General features: G+C 54.0%; 1 protein-coding gene across 2 annotated transcripts in view; it reads right to left on the bottom strand.

Annotated features, from left to right (window-relative positions):
- Window positions 1–1,013: 1,013 nt before the first annotated feature.
- The window catches only part of DHRS3 (dehydrogenase/reductase 3), a 39,055-nt gene continuing 23,842 nt past the window's right edge, over window positions 1,014–16,226 (bottom strand). For both annotated transcript variants that reach the window (XM_011000864.3, XM_011000865.3), the window contains 5 exons: window positions 9,483–9,626; window positions 8,666–8,785; window positions 8,068–8,306; window positions 3,883–4,008; window positions 1,014–1,535 (listed from right to left, as the gene is read on the bottom strand). In XM_011000864.3, the coding sequence (XP_010999166.1) occupies window positions 1,451–1,535; window positions 3,883–4,008; window positions 8,068–8,306; window positions 8,666–8,785; window positions 9,483–9,626 (714 nt within the window). In that variant the 3' untranslated portion in view covers window positions 1,014–1,450. The remainder of the gene's footprint in view (window positions 1,536–3,882; window positions 4,009–8,067; window positions 8,307–8,665; window positions 8,786–9,482; window positions 9,627–16,226) is intronic.

Genomic DNA, 16,226 nt, shown 5'->3' with positions numbered 1-16,226 from the left:
AATTAACAATGAAGATGTTATGCCCTCAGGCGTGGTGGCCACTCGGCAGGTGCTCAATAAACAGTGGATGTAATCACGACTTGACATTTCTGCGCACAGACCAGACAGATGACCGTCTGAGCCGCCGGACGCGTCTTCCTCTCTCGTGAGTTGTGTGCAGCGGCAGGCTTTGTGCAACTCTCCGGCAAGCTCCTCCCCTGAACTGGGGCCTGTAGCTTTCTCGTCACCTCCTGGAACCGGCGCCTGCCCCCTCCCCCACCCTGCCACCCACCTGCAAGAGCTGCAGGGACAGAGGCGCCTTAGATGAGATTCCGTTGTCCACCTGTGCCCCCCAGCCCCCGGCCCAAGGTCAGGTTCATTAAGCTGGCTGCAGGAGGGGAGAAGGCACACCAAGAGGAACCACGAGGCACCCCTCCCCACGTCTCCTTGGCTGTAAATTCTCCCTGCTGACTGAGCCCACGTAAATCCCCTCCGATATTTTCAACCTCTCATTCTCCTTTGCCATTTCATGTCTACCTCTTGCAATCAAATCTGGCCCGGGGACCCATAGCAGCCCCCCGAGCACTGGACTTGTTGTGCTGGTGGTTGTCAGAGTTTTGGCTTCTCAGCAACACTCCCCTCTCAGCACCCAGCACATGCTAGGTAGACAGTGGGGGCTCGATAAAGCCTGGTTCTGCAATCCTGGGTTGGTAGCCTGGTGGCTGATGAGGCCGTGGCCGGGCAGAGGGCAGCTCTCTGTAGACTAGTTTGTGATGGTCCTATGACGGGTGCAGGTGGGAAGGCAAAGTGGGGACACCCCCCGACCCATGGCTGTTGGGAGCGCCCAGCAGAGCTGGCACAGAACCACCTACCCCTAGGTCTGGGCTCAATTTCTTTCCCAAGCCTTGCCTCCTTGCCTACATGACTCCTGGCAGCTGGGGACCATGAGTAGACCAATTCTCTCTCAAAGGATGGGGTGTTGTGCTTGGGACTGGTCCCCTTGCCATTGCCCACTAAGGATTTCAGCAAAAGAATTTGCAAAAGCCATCTATTTATTTTTCATTCCTGCCGTTTAACCAGTTTGCACAAGCTGAGGATGAGTGGATTTTGGAGGGGAAGGAGGAGCACATGGGCACAGACCCTCCCGGAAATGGTCTATGCACATTGCTGAGGCTGGTTAGACTCAAGAAGCCATTTAACAATAAACTCTACAGAATCAGAAATGTACAAAAGTGTCAAGGCAGCTGCTGGCTGGTTTCTTGCCTCCCCATGGGGGTCAGATTTACGGCTATCAGTCCTGTGCAAAGGTCCTGGGGCTGGCCTGGGGGTGGGCAGCCAGATTCTTCCCCAGGACAGGAGCAGTTCCGCTCACCCAGCAGAAGTGTGCCAAGAGACAGGCGTGTGGACATATGCCCAGGTACCCAGGCCCTCTCAGGTTCTGTGGCTTTCAAGCCTGTCTCTGCGTTCCGCCTTATGTCCGCCCTTTGAAAGTGTTCATGCAGGTGTAGGTTCCTGAGAATTTGTGGATCTCCTCGAGGGCAGCCTGTGGGAGTATGCTGGGGGAGCAGGAGGGAGAAAGGAAGACGGTCAGTGCGGGTACCAGTGGCCAGATCGCTGGTGGCCATGCAAGAAGCCTCGTAGAGTGATGATCCCATAAGCTCCCCACCCCTCTCTGCAACACACACCAGCTCCCCCGACAAGCCACCCACACCCACCCCTCCGTGGAGCAAGTGCTTTCAAAGTAAGTGGATACAGAGCTGATTACAAGAAAGATACAGGGTGGGTGGTAGAAACACTTTCAAAGCCACATTCTTAGCATTTTAGGGTCCAAAGGTATTTCCGAGATCAATTAACTCCAAATGCCACTTACAAATATTTACCGTGTGGGGCTGAGGTGTTAGGGGCTGGGTGTCACCTCCTCCAGGGAGGCTTCCCAGACTCACTCCTAGGCCTTGGCTAGGGTTCCCCATGGCCCTGCGCTTCCCCAATAAGCCCTGGAGTTGTCTTTGCTGTTTGCGTGTACTGAGGACTTCTCTGTGCTAGCCCCTGGGTACCTCTGTGGTAGGTATGTCATCTCTGACCCCAGCGCCTAGTGTGGGGCCCAGCATGGAGAAGTCCCCAGTACATCTGTTCAGTCAAATTGAAGGGCCCCACCCCACCCTAGGAGCAAGATGGGTTGAAAGGCTAGGTTGAAAGGCTCACTTCCAGCTGGAGCAATCTGGAAGGCTTCCTGGTGGTGGTGGCACTACAGTGGAGCCTGTAACAGTTTCTCTCCAGGAAAGTGAAAGGGGGCACAGCACAGGGAAGGACCAGGGGTTCACCTCTGCTTCTTGTGGGAAAGTAGCGGGGGATAGACTAGGAAATGTAGGCTGGGGGCTTATGTGGAGAGTGCTGAGGTGTTCTAGACAAACTGGCTGTTTTCTAGAATGTTCCCAAAGGCTTCTAAGAAGCTTCTTGAGGGGGAGGTTCAGCTTGGCTTTGGTGAGGCTCCAAGTCTGCTCACGGGGCTCATGGAGGCAGCCAAGGAGCGTTTCAGGCAACAGTCAGGATGGCCTGAGGGAGGCTGAGGTGGGGCCGGTCTCCTCACCCCCATTCTGTGTCTCTGAAAGGGCCTTGAGTTTGGAGAAGGGACTGACTGACATGTCGCCTCTGTCCTGAGGTTTTCGTGCCTGCAGTTAGAGCGGCTCCTCCAATGCCCACCGCGACCATGGCAGCTGGAGGGGAAGCTGGTTTCCTGGGGGTTGATGTCTGATCAAGGCACCTGGGGGCTTCACTTCCCCAAAAGGCCTTCCAGGTCCGAGGGGTACAGTCAGCTGCGGGTTGGGGGCCCAGAGGAGCCGAGAGCCCACAGCCACTCGGGGCTCCAGAGTCGAAGCTATCCCCGTGCAGCATGACAGGACGGTGGGGGGGGGGGGGGCCTGGAACGGCCCCTTCAGTGTGGGGCTGGGGTGGGAAGGGTTTGCTGCCCAGAGTCTGGAAAGTTCTAGGCAAATGTGACGCCGGGCAAACTCTGGAGGAGGACGGTCGCCTCTGTGAAGCCTAAGTCCTGAGGGGGCCTGCCCTGGGAAATCCCACCTGCCCAGCCCTGGGACGTGTCTGTGAATTCCGAGCCTTTGGCACCGAGGTCCCTGTCTTTCCCATTCGATTAAACTTCCTGAAGGCTGGGGCCAAGATTTAGTCTTTAGAGCGGCAGTTCTCAAAGTGTGGCCCAGGAACCCTTGGGGGGTACCTGAGATTGCTTCAGAGGTCTGTCTACGAGGTCAAACTATTTTTTATTATACTATTGAGATACAGTTTGATTTTTTACTCTCATTCTCTCACAAGTGTAGAGTTGAGTTTTCTGGAGGCTACCTGACATGTGACATTACAACAGATTCAAATCAGAAGTAGATATGAGCATCCATTTGTCTTCAACTAAGTCAGATAACAAAGAGCTTTGCCAAAATGTAAAACCATTGCATTCTTCTTATTACATTCTTTGTAGTGGGAAATATACTTAACTTTTCATTTAAAAATATCATTTTTTAAAACACTGAATGGATTCATTATTGCCATTTACAAATGAATACATGTATACATCCTATAAAAATTTTTTCTCAGTTTTAATTTCTAGTAAATAGTAATAGAACTCACATAAACAAAAGCTCTTTGGGTTCTTTAATAGTTTTCAAGACTGTAAAGGAGTTCTGAGGCCGAAAGTTTGAGAACTGCCGCTTGGTGGTAAGGATAGTAAATCCACAGCACACAGGCCGCCACTCTCAGTTTTCGTGCCCACAGCAGACATAACTAATCGATCACATGGTACTTTCTCTTGCCTGAGGCCTCTTCCCAACTAGGGTTCACTGAGAGAAGGGGGAATGGCTGGCATGAGCCTGACCCAGAGTTCCCTGCCCCGCCCCATACCTTTTCAAGATGATAAGGGCATGCATTGTCCAGGGGAGCAAGAGGAGGGCCTGGTTGAGCTGCACAGCTTCCACCGTCCTCCGGGCCACCGTCTCCGGCTTCAGTGGAGGGAAGAGATTGGGAAACCTGTATGCAGGAAGAGATGGCATGGGTTTCTCCTAAGAAGCAAGTACTTCTGCTGAAAACCAGCGTGGCTAACATGTCAGGTCATCCCCTTGGCTTCTCTCGTTTGGGAGACTTGAGACCCCTCTGGAACATCCTCTCCACTCCCCTGCCACCCCCAGATGTGTCAGGGGTTCCTCATCCCCTCACTCCGCCCAGTGAGGCTCCCCTTGAGAATCCATGGCTTCTGGCCCACCCACTTGGGACCTGTTCTCAGCACTTCAGAGGGCTCCTTAAAATGTCACTCTTGAGGGGAGGGGGAGGGGACAGCTTAATGACAGAGCGCATGCTCAGCATGCACGAGATCCTGGGTTCCATCTCCAGTGCTTCCACTGGAAAAAAAAACGTCACTTACATCATGTCACTGCCCGCCCTCCCAGGCCCCGGGTGCCGTCTTCAGCCTTGCTCACTCTGGGCCCCACTTCTCCTCCTAACTCCGCAGTCCTGGCCAATCTTGTCACTTAAGACCTTTCCCGTCTCAGGGTCTTTTACCAGCTGTCCCATCAGCCTGGCTCCCTCCTCCCATCCACTCAGAGTGGCTTCTGATCTCGTCCCCTTGATCATTCCCTTGACTGAATGTGCCACCTGGAATGGCCCTGTCTGTCTGCCGGTTTCCTCTGCGTGCCCTGTCTCCCCCGTGAGTTCCCCAAGGCCAGAGGTCTGGAGGGTCTTGCTCCCCGCTGTCTGCCCCGCGTGCAGAATCCGGGAGACAGTAGGTGCTCAATAGTTGCCGACCGGGTGAACACCGAACGACGTCGCGCTCCCCGCGGGTGTCCCGCCTGCCCTGTGTGGAGGTGGGGGCTCAGCCGGGGGCGCCCTTCTCTGCCTCTTGCTGGTTCACGCACTCATTCCTTGATTCACTGATTCGCTCAGACATCTACAGAGTGTTTCCACGGCGGGGGTGAGTGAATGAACGAACAAGCAGACATCAGGGGCTTCTCACGCCTATTCAGAGGCATCTGACCTGAGACTCACTCAGTGACAACGATCCCTAGGGAGCCTGTGCTAAGTGCTCACCAGGCATCGTTTGCTTAGACTGACTGAGAGGGAAGCTGAGGCCCTGGGGAGCTGGCGGGGGATCCAGGATTCAAACCAGGCCAGCAGGAGCCCCAGGCCACTGCTCTGTCTCCGCCCTCCATCCCTTGCTCTTTGCCCCACCCCTCCTGGGCCTACAAGTGCAGGGCTGCTGCTGGCTCCAACCTCAGTCCCACAGAGGGCTGGGGAGCTGCTCCGGCACCAGGAGGACTGAGCGTGAGGAGTCACCTGGTGCTGGTGTCACCCCAAGAAAAAGGCAACTCCGGGGCCCCCAGCGTGCGCTGGGCTGGGCTCCGAGAGTCCACCCCCGCCCCGTCCCCGTGCTTCCTTTGCCATCGCGATGTGCTGCCAAGATGCCCACGATCCTGCAGCCTGGAAGGCCTTGGGGTCCTGCAGAGAAAGACGTTTTGAGGCAGCTCACGATGTTGGAACCCCATAGACATGGGACAGTCTGGGTTTGCAGCCCCTACCTGGGCCAGTTCTGCTACCAGGGGTCGGGAAGACAGGATGGAGAGACTGAGCTCCGTGGGTTCAGGGGGCCCTTCCTGGTAAGACCCCGGCAGGAGAGCCTGCCAGAGGGGAGGCCTCACGCACGTCTGCTGGTGGGCCCTCCTCCTTTCCCTCCCTGGGGTTGGGATGGGTACACGGGGAGCCAGCAGAGCTATTAACTCCCACGGAGGCTGCACGGACTCCTGGAAAGAGCACGCTCAGCTGATCTCTATCTGTGTGGCCTTGGGCAAGTAACTCTGCTTTCTAGAGCCTCAGTTCCCTCATCTCTGAAATGGGCATACACGCCCTCACAGGGTTGCTAAGGGCCAAATGCGGCAGCGTTTGTAAAGTGTCTGGTGTGGCTGGAACACAGGGTGGGTGTCAGTAACAGCAAATTACAAACAACAGCATCCACCTAATACAGCCAGTCTTACCAGAAAAACCATCAATTTTGTCCTAAACATCTGTCTCCCACGCTCAACCCTGGGAAGCTGCAAAGCATGATTGGGGAGGGGGGGGGAAGCCAATGCTTTTCTTTTCTTTTCTTTCCCTTCTTTCAGGAAGTGAGAGTTGGTGAGGCACCAATCACCGATCAGCGATCAGCGACTCTTCTCCTGAGCCCTCGGGGCTCACCTGCAATCCACAGGTAACTCACCTTCCCCTGTGCTTACTGCTTGCCGGGGAGGCTAGTTGATTCACACAGGAGCTCATCTAACCCGCGAAGGAGGGGTACTGTTATCTATCCCTTCTTACAGACGAGGAAACCGAGGCTCAGGAAGGCCAAGTAACTCGCCCCAGGCAGCACAGAGCTGGGATCTGGCCCCCGCCTTTTGGGCCCACACTCCGAACCACAGTGGGAAAATGACTTGGGGGGTGGCTTTAGGATTTCCTTCTTTTTTGGGGGGAGGGAGATTAGGTTTGTTTATTTATTTGTTTATTTATGGAGGTCCTGGGGAGGTCCAGGACCTTGTGCATGCTAAGCAGGCAGGCTACCACTGAGCTCTACCCTCCCCCGGATTTCCCTCTTAAAGTTGTGGAGAGGAAGCGATGCCAGAAGGAGAAATAGGTACTGGGATGCGAGGTCTGTGACCGTCCCGCCCAGTTAGAACCATGGGTTGCCGCTGCTGCACTTCCATCCAACCTGCATTTATTGAGCACCTCCTGTATGCCCAAGATGAAAAGAAACCAAACCAAGATATCATGGGGGAAAAAACCAACATGGAACATTAACAGTCATCCATCCAGCCTCCTCTAAACTCAGGATCTATGATAATTTGCATGCAAGTCAGGTGGAAGTATATACTTCTGTGACAACTGAGATACCGTCTGCAAGGAAGATTAATAACATGTGTGCTTATGAAGATGTTTATTGTTAGTAAAAAAGAAAGAGTAACAGTTCGTTACTGAGCATCTCGTTCACCCGGGGCTTTGCACTAGATATGTTACATATGTTATTTTTAATTCTCCCAATAATCCTACGAGGTAAATATTATTTGCAGTGTTTTACAGATGAGCGAAGTAAGACTCAAAGAGGTAACAAAACTGGTTCAAGATTTCATAACCCTGCAGTAGCTGAGGTGTGATTCAAAACCAGCTGTTTTGATTCTTGATAGGCAAACCCACACGCGGTGATAATAACTGAGGTGTACTGAGCAACCCCTCCCGGCACGCACCGTGCTACGTCCCTTCCATCACAGCTGTCTCACCAAAGTCCCGCAGTGGCCCCTCCATGCCATCCTCACTTTTGGAAGAAGGTGATGCATATCATTTAGAACTCAGAATTACTGTTTTTTGTTGCATTGCAAAAAAAAAAAAAAAAAAAAAAAAAAAGCCAAGGAAAATTGTTTTGGGATGATTCCCCATTTTCGTCTATCTATAACCTTGAACTGGCCTGAAGGAGGGGTGGTTAGGCTTCAGTGTTTCTTTAAACTGAGCTAGCATGTACATACGACAAAAGGCATAAATCTTAAATGTACAGCATGATTAATTTTTACCTATGTAACCCTTACCCAAATTAGGAAGAGAGAACATTTCTAAACACCTAGAAGTTTCCCTGGTGCTCCCTGCCAGGCTACACCCCTACGCTCTAGGGGTGGCCCCGGTTCTGAGTCTTCCACCCTGGCCCACTGTTGCTCGTCCTAGAACTTCAGACAGATGGAATCACGCAGAAGGCACTCTTGTGTCTCTGGCTTCTTCCAGCCAACGTCATGCTTTTGAGATCATCCATCTCGTTCATGTCTCAATACTCTGTTCTCTTTTTATAGCTGGGCTAATAGAATGCCACTGCTGCGGGGACTTTGATAAAGCCCCTAGACCAGAGAAGCAGCGCCCTGAACCACTCTAGAATCCTACTGCCTTGCAGATGGAGAATCAGGTACCAGACTGCAGAGCCAGAGATAAAGGGCCCCTGGGTTGGCGCTCTCTGTGTATAATGAGCCTTTCCCCTGGCCCCACCTGCTGGAGGGACCAGGCTCGGGGAGGGGGTCCCAGGCCACTGACCTGACCCTCATGCCCTGGAACATCTCGGTGCTGGTGTGGAAGGGCAGCACAGTGGTGGCACTGACGCCCGGACAGTCCAGCAGCCCCAGGGTCAGGCTCTCCATGAAGGCGAAGGCCGAGGCCTTGGACGTGCAGTAGTCGATGGCGCCGGGGATGGCAGACAGCGCCAGCACGGAGTTGAGACACACGATGTGGCCATTCTGCAGCTCCAGCATCCGCGGCAGGAAGGCCTTGGTGGTCTGAGGATGGGCGGGGAGGTCAGCGTGGAGCAGCCGCAGCTTCCAACAGCCCCTCTACCCCTCTCTCGGGAGACAGACCACCCTGGACACATGCACTGCTCTGGGGACTGGGCTTTCTTGGGGCAGGGAGGGTGGGGGCCGAAGGCCGAGGCACTGAGCCCCACATTTCAAAGTCCAGATGCCTCCTGGGGCTGGCTGGTCATTCCTCTTGTCCCATCACCCATCCTTGGATAACCCCCCTGCCTGAGCCCAAGCCCTGGTGAGTTCCTCCCCCCTCCCTTACAGCTCCCAGGCTTCCTGGAGGGAAGGAACGTGTCGCTGTCATACGCAGGGCCGGCTCTGGCTCAGGACAGCCTTACCCAGAACTGGCCCAGGGTGTTGATGTGCTGGGACTTGAGAAGTGCATCATCATCACTGTCCATCAGGCTCTTCCCGTGGACCACGGCTGCATTGTTCACCAGGATGGTGATGTCACCCACCTGTGGGCAAGAGGGGGTGGGTCGTGGGGCCGTGAGGGCTGCCAACCCCAGCGGCCTACATCTGCAGCGAGGGCCTGGCCTTGGGCAGCCACAGTGCCCTCTAGCCAGTAACAACATCGCCTCTCTGAGCATCAGTCTTGATTTGTCAGATGGGGTTGTTCTGAGGATCAGATATAATTTATGGCATGTCACATACCTGACATAAAGCACATCTATAATAAATGAAGTTACTGTTATGTAAAACCAGGTAACATTTACCATGTGCCAGATGCCTAACAGGGTGGTTTCTGCTTGCTTGGAGCTCACTGACATACTCGTTCTAAACAGATGGCTGGAGTTGGGACGATTTTCCCAGAGGGCAATGGAACATTTGCCCCCTCCCCAGGGTCTAGGATGGAAACTCACAAGGTCTAAACTTTGCAAAGGGGACAACAGGTAATTACTCCTGTTACATAATCAACCCACACACCTAATCCCTGCCCCTTGCAACATACACACACACACATACACACAGACACACAACCTGAACCAGCCCCAGAGAAGACCCCTCCATCCCCCCCGCTCCCAGCCAAAGATGCTCTGAAAATGCCCATTCTGCCCCAAGCAAACTGTCTCCTAGGCCATGTGAGGATGTGCTCTTTGGCCAGCACGCCCCCGTGTCCAGCAGAGCTGAGGCCAGCCCTCCCAGGCTACCCACCTTCTCCCGGACAGCTTTGGCCGTCTGGTACACCTCCTCCCGGTTGCCCACATCGCAGATGAAGTAGTGGCACTCAGTGCCCATCTGCCGGATCTCCTCCGTCGTCTCCTTCAGGCATTTCTCAGTCCGGCCCCAGAGAACGATCTGGAAGGAGACAAGACCAGTGCTGAAAAGGTGGTCATTAAGGAAGCCATCGTGACCCAAAGATTGCCATCAGAAATTCAGTATTTAAAATAATTTGCCCCAGGCCTGGCCTTCCTGATTCCATTCAGAAAGAGTACGCAAAGTCACAGTATGATTTTTCAAAGGGTTAGAACCTACTCTGAAGGGAACTAAGAGTTTCCGAGCCCATCAATGGATGTGTTATTCACAAGTCTTTCTTTTTTGGGGGGAGATTTGGTTTATTTATTTATGTATCTATTTAAAGGAGGTCTGGGGATTGAACCCAGGACCTCGTGCATGCTAAGCACGCGCTCTACCACTGAGCTATAACCACCCCCTCAACAAGTCTTTCTTACGATTCCTTCCTGAGGGACGTCTCCTGCTGGCCCAGTTCCAGGGATCTCAGTTAAAAGTGGCAGCACAACTCTCTCTGTACAGCATCCCAGAACGCTCTCAGCCAGGAACAAGCTGGCCTTCCCACCAACGAAGTCTAGAGCCAGGTCTATGAACGGACTGCCAGGTTCTGGCCGTGAGCACTGGAGGCTGAGCAAAGCCTCTGCTTCCACCTGCTGTGGTCACACGGGGACGGAGGGCGGGGAAGACAGGTGGCCGGGCTTCCACTGAGAAGGAAATGCGGCCTCGCCCCACCGGCGCTAAACAGAGGACTCATTATGCCAGGAGGTGACCCTGGCAGGACCAAGACATGAGGCCTTAAAGGGGTTGGACAGATTTATGAATGGCTGGCCGTAAAAGGCTCAAACGAGAGGCCAGGCTAATTCTCAACCTTGACCTGCAGGAAAATGACACTCCTTCGCAGGACACGGTGTTGGGTCCAGAGAGGCCCCTGTTGGTAAAAGAACCAGGGTCAGGTGATGGGGAACTAAGACCCTTAACTGAGACCCAGCTTATCCAGCACAGAGCAAGGAAGGCTGGGGGCTGGAGAGAATGTGGGAAAGGAAGAGATAAAGGGCTCCCTGCAGATTCATATAATGGGTTTCTATTCTTGTTTCTTCTCTTTCAAATTATCAACGAAATTCCTCCCTTCAAAAAAAAAAAAAAAAAAACCTCACCTGGAAACCCCAATGTGTGAAACCAAAGGGATAAATTACACGTCCAATTTCATATTTTCTCACCCTAAAAGCAACGAATGAGAACAGCAAGTCCGTGCTGGGAAGGCAAACAGTTTCAAGTGGGGGTGACGGAGCTCCAGTCACACCAGACCAGAAACTGACTGATTTCTCTGTTTCGCTCCGGGACTCGAGATGGAGAAACTCACACAGATAAACAGTTGTTGGCGGTAACAGTTTACCAGTTGTTAACCTCGAAATCGCAGAACTCTCATGTAGCCACGAAGGGCACAAAACGAGGGTAGCTGGAGGGACACGCGAAGGTGCTGGTGGCTCCCGTGGATCTGACTTTTTTTCACTAGGGTTTCTAGAACTTTCGAAATATTTCTTAAAGGGAAATAAAAGTCTTCTTGCAAACCCTGAAACACCTCTGGGGAAGCCCAGCTTGGAAACCCCACCTTGCCCAACCACTTTATTTATTTTAATTGAAGTCTTGAAATACAGGAAGAGCTTTACGAGGGAGAATTCCATCAGCCGCTCTCTGCGACCACAAGTCCTTCAAGAGCACATGGACTGCAGTCAGACAGGCTCCAAGGGACACCTCCTTGTCTGCTGAACTGAAAACAGGCCGAGAATGTGCTTCTCCAGGAGAGGCTGGGGAGGCTCACTTCACGGGGAAGAAAGAGATAAACCTCTGTTCTAGGAGGGCAATTTGGCAGGCCTCCTCCACCACACCAGACCCCTCCGTTGCCTTGTAGGCACTGTCACCCAAGTTTCCTTTCATCCTCCCTTGTCACCCCATCTGTCTATCCATCCGTCCTTCCTCACAGCCAACTCATCCACCCATCCATCCACCCCTCCCTCCCTCCTTTCTTCCTTCTACCCAGCCCACCCCACCCCAACATCCATCCACCTAATCATTGCATATGTCAGACTGAGGTGAAGGAAATCCTTGGCCTCCTCTCTCCTGCTCTGGTCCCTGCCTAACCCCATCCTGCCTCCTGCTCAGGTGGGGAACAGGAGTTTTCTACAGTCTGGCTGAGGCAGAGAGAGGTGCCTCTGGGACTCTAAGAACTTCTGGACAAGTCGACAGAGAAGAGAAGCTTAAAGTGGGTGCGTGTTGGAAGGTGCAGGGGTCCAGACTCCTGGGAGCGCAAGGAAATTGGCAGACAGGGAGCCAGAGAGGCCAGCGCTGTCTCCATGGCTGGAAGGACGCCCTGGAGCGGGAAACAGGGGCTGGGGTAAGGGAGACGAAAGGAAGGCAGTGCCCCACGGTCTTCCAGGCGTGGGGGACTACACCCAGGCGGACACTGAGGTTTGGTCACTTCCTTCCAGGGTCTGCTGAGGATGCCTCTGGTGGGCTGGGGGACTGACCTCCTCCTGCTCTGTGCTCAGAGCCCCCGCCTCTCCCTGGGAGCTGTGACAGGTTTGTTTTCTGTCCTCCTCACCCCAGCCCCTCCGAGCTGGGAGCTCCCTAAGGGCCTTGATTCTGCCTTGTTCATTTCATATCTTGGTGCCAGCAATGCAAGTGCTGTTTGTTGAGTGAATAAATGAAAGTTCAGGGCCGCGGGTGGGATAAGGAGGGAGGTGCTTAAACGGCCTCTCTGAGGCTCAGAGGAGCCCAACTTCCTTCACTGAGACATTTAGGGTCCCAGAACCTTCAACACAGAGGCTACTTAGACCAACAGTCAGCGAGACCCAGAGTTTCACCCAGAGCATCAAAACCACCCTGGGCTGAGCTGTGAGGTGAGGAGCCAGGTTGGAGGCTGGACCCTTGAAACAGGGCAAGGAGTTAGTCTCAGGTCTTTGTGTGCCTTGTTGTGTTTCTATGCGTGTGTGTGTGTCTCTGCACGTGTGTGCATGTGTGTGCAGCCTTTGCACTGCTATGCATTTTGCCTTGGGCCCGTGGTGGACACTCAGAGTCCCTGGGGATGTCCCCATCTTAGCACTCAAGTGCATCTCCATGGTGATGGGGTGGCCAGGGCTGGCCATCTCGACTCAGCCTTCGAGGAACTGAGCCCCTGGGGGTGGGAGGTGAGGGAGAGGGCGAGTGGAGGGGACGGGGGTCTTCCTGGGTTGGTGCTGCCTGATTAGAGCTGCTGCAGCCACTGTCCCTCCTCCTCTGGTCCCCTGTTCAGTCCCCTCTAGGGACCCAGAGTCACTGACCAGGAAACAGGCAGGTACAGCTCAGCAGGCCCACCAGGGTGGCTCCTCACCAGGGGCAGCTGGAGGGTGCAGTGACCCCGGACAGCTGGCAGGACAGGAGTCCCACCCAGTACCCGAGTGAGGGTGAGGACCAGGCAGGCAGGAGGCAAGGGTCTGAGGAGTGTGGGGTAAGCAGCGGGGGAGGGGGCAGGTTTGCGAGCCCTTGGAACCAACACAGGGCCTCTTCTTAATTAACTCCCAGGACAGGGAGCAGCTGGGGAGGGTCAGTGGCCCTGGGATTTACTCTTAAGCCGGGTTTATAAAATAAGAGCTCAGGGTGGCTCGACACCTCCTGGCCTCCCCTCCCCTCGGGGGTGAACAGCTAGCTTCTGTCCCGGAGAGGAGGAGGAGGGAGGAAGGCGGGTGAGGACCTCTGGCCTCCCGGGGGTGGGGGGGCTCACACTGGCCACAGCCACCTGCCCGGCTGGGCCCTCCTAGCAAAGGCACAGGGTCCCCCTCTTTTCCTCCTCGGAGCTGCCCTCACAGCGAGCCTGCACCCCTGAGCAGCCCCCAGAGTGAAAGGCCACCACAGTCCTCTTTGTGGAGCTGAGGACACTGGCTCAGAGGAGCTAAGTTACTGCGCCCAGAGTCCCACTCAGTGGGTGGTGGGGACAGGATTCAAACTCAGAGGCTTTGTCCTCCACAGATGCACCCCTGAACCCCCAGGCACCATGGGAGTTTTCTGAGCTTAGAGAATTCTGCCCCCAAATGCCACACATCCTCTCACCAGTGTTTATTCCCAGCCCTTCTTCTCAGCTCCATCTTACTCCTTGTCCACAGCCCCATGTGTCTGCCCAGCACGACCGTACGGAGGTCCTCCTGCGGGCTGGGCGCTGTGGCCTGGGGGGGATTTAACAGAGAACAAAACAGACATGGTCCCTGTCTCAGGGAGTCCACGTTTCAGTGGAAGAAGACAGCAAAGGAAGGAGACAGTCGGACACAAACTGTGGGATAAAGAATAAACGGGGAGCATCATTGAAACTAGGGCGTTTCTGAGGTCACTCTATTATGCCCAGTGTAGAGCTAAGGAAGCTGCAACTCAGAGAGGCTAAGCAAGTTGTCTGAGCTCCCACAGCAACCAAGGGGCAGAGCTGGGATTTGAACCGAGGTTTTTTCACCACCGTTCATGCTCCCAGTAGGAGAAAAGCCATTTCCTCATTTCATGGGGTTTTGTGGGGACTAAGTAGGCAGAAGCTGGCACCCACCTCGTGTTCGGGGTGTGCGGTCTCTGTGATTACTTCCCATGGAGAGGAGGGGCTGAGAACATCACAGCTCAGCTTCTTAATAATCCCTCCTCTGCGGCCATCAGAATGATGAGCATTCACGTCGTGGTAAAACGCTCAGGAGAAAGGGGTCCAGCATTATCCATATGGGATAATCTCAGCTCCATGAACGTAACAAGTGGGTGGACGTCACCAGGCTACATAGGAGCAGGGTTGTCTTGGGGCGGGTGGGCTCACAGGTTTGCTTCTATCTGTCTGTCTATATAGTGGAAAATGCCTCCAAAGGCCAAGTACAGTTATTTATGATCTTAAAAAAGGAGGATGGAATAAAAGCTTTCCCACAGATCATTTCCACACAGGGGACTCAGCACTGCAGTTCCAACCCCTGCTTGCTCCCCAGGCCCCTGGCAGTGCCTCTTCAGGGCTCCCATCCACTGAGAGGTGACTATTTGCACATCTCTCCCCATTACTGAGTGAATGCATGAGGGGGCTCAATGGGGCTCCAGGGATTCCAGTCCACACTCACTCGTTGCACACTGCACTTGGCCCTACATGTGCTGTATCCCCATTTCAAATCTACACACTCTCTCTTGAAGGGCAGGAACTAAATCTCACCCATCCTGGGTTCCCTGTGACCCTACCTAGTGCCCAGCACAGACTGTTTACCTTTGTTTTAAATGTCAAGGCTACTTGTGGGCTCCTATTCATCCTGCAGAACCCTGCTTGAATGCCCCCTTAATCCCAAAACTTCCCTGACTGCTCCTTCCATCATCCCAACAACAGTAACACCACCACTAATACAATGAGCACTTCCCACGGGCCAGGAACTGTGCTGAGGGCACCCAAGTGTTTTCTCCTTTCATCCTCACAATTGTACCATGCATGAGTGGGTATGGTCACTCCCTTTGTTCTGCAGGTGAGGCACAGACAGGTAAAATGACTTGCCCAAGGTCACACCACTTACAAGCAGTGGCACAGTGTGACTCAGAACTCATGTCCCCAAGCGCCAACACTAACCCTTGTTCACGAGTCCACTGGGGCACAGAGGTGAGTGTGCAGGCCCTGCCTTTCCCAAGAGCTCCGGATGTCGTCCAGAGAGTCCAATTCATCTCATAACCTCAGTATCCAGGATGCGCCAGGCACAGGGTAAAAGGAAACAAGTGCAGCCATGTGGCACTGGCCCCAGGAGGATTCCGGAAAATTCTGTTGGCCAGAGAATAGTGAATGTCTCTTCTCCACCCAGCCTTGCCTTCCTCACCCAGAGGGGCTCACGCTTCTGCCTGCTCTTGGTGTTCATTCCTGGATTTCATCTGTGGCAACGAGCCCCACCATGAGCTGGGTGGTCTCCAGGTGGGTCCCAGGAGAAGCCCCAGAAAGACCCAAGTCCCTGAGCAGGTCTTTGGCAGGCCAACTCATGTCCCATGCGCCCCGTGTTCTGGAGCAGAGCCGCGCTGAGCTGGCTTCTCAGAAGGGAAGTAAATCTCACCAGAGACCCCAAACCACGGCAGGGTGGGGAAAGGTGAGAGGTCACAGTTTGGAGGGCACACAGCTCTCCTCTCCTCTCGGCACCTCCAGCAGGAAGACGTTAACAAAAATCCATCCTGTGGGCAGATGAGAACCAGCAGGCGACAAAACCCAGTGTGTGATACGTCTCAGGTCAAGCAGGGCACCGACGGGACAGGGAGGTGGGCCGTGCCCGCATGTGGCCAGGTCCTATTTGCAACACTGACACGCATGCTCTTAGTAGGTATGCGCAGAACAGAAGTGACATTTTGCCCTTTCTCCTCTTCCACATTCCTGTCCACTCCCAAAAAGAGACCTTGCTCTCTTGAGTAGAGGGGCCTAGAGAATCGGCCCAGGAGTCAGACCGCCTGGGTTCAGTTCTCTGACCTCCCACTTACACAAACTTGGAAAACCCACTTAACCTCTCTATAAATTAAGGTTCTAAATCCCCCACTTGGAAGGGTGGTTGGGAGGACGAAGAAAGGACATGAGAAATGCTAGCTATCATTATTACTACTACTACTGTTGTTATTATTATCAACCCAGGAACAGAAATAGAACCTCCCTTGCTCGCAGAAGGTCCC

The sequence above is a fragment of the Camelus dromedarius genome, chromosome 14 (genome assembly GCF_036321535.1).
Source record: "Camelus dromedarius isolate mCamDro1 chromosome 14, mCamDro1.pat, whole genome shotgun sequence".
Taxonomy (NCBI): Eukaryota; Metazoa; Chordata; class Mammalia; order Artiodactyla; family Camelidae; genus Camelus; species Camelus dromedarius.
Note: the sequence above shows the minus strand (reverse complement) of the source record. Positions and strands in the feature narration are given on the sequence as shown.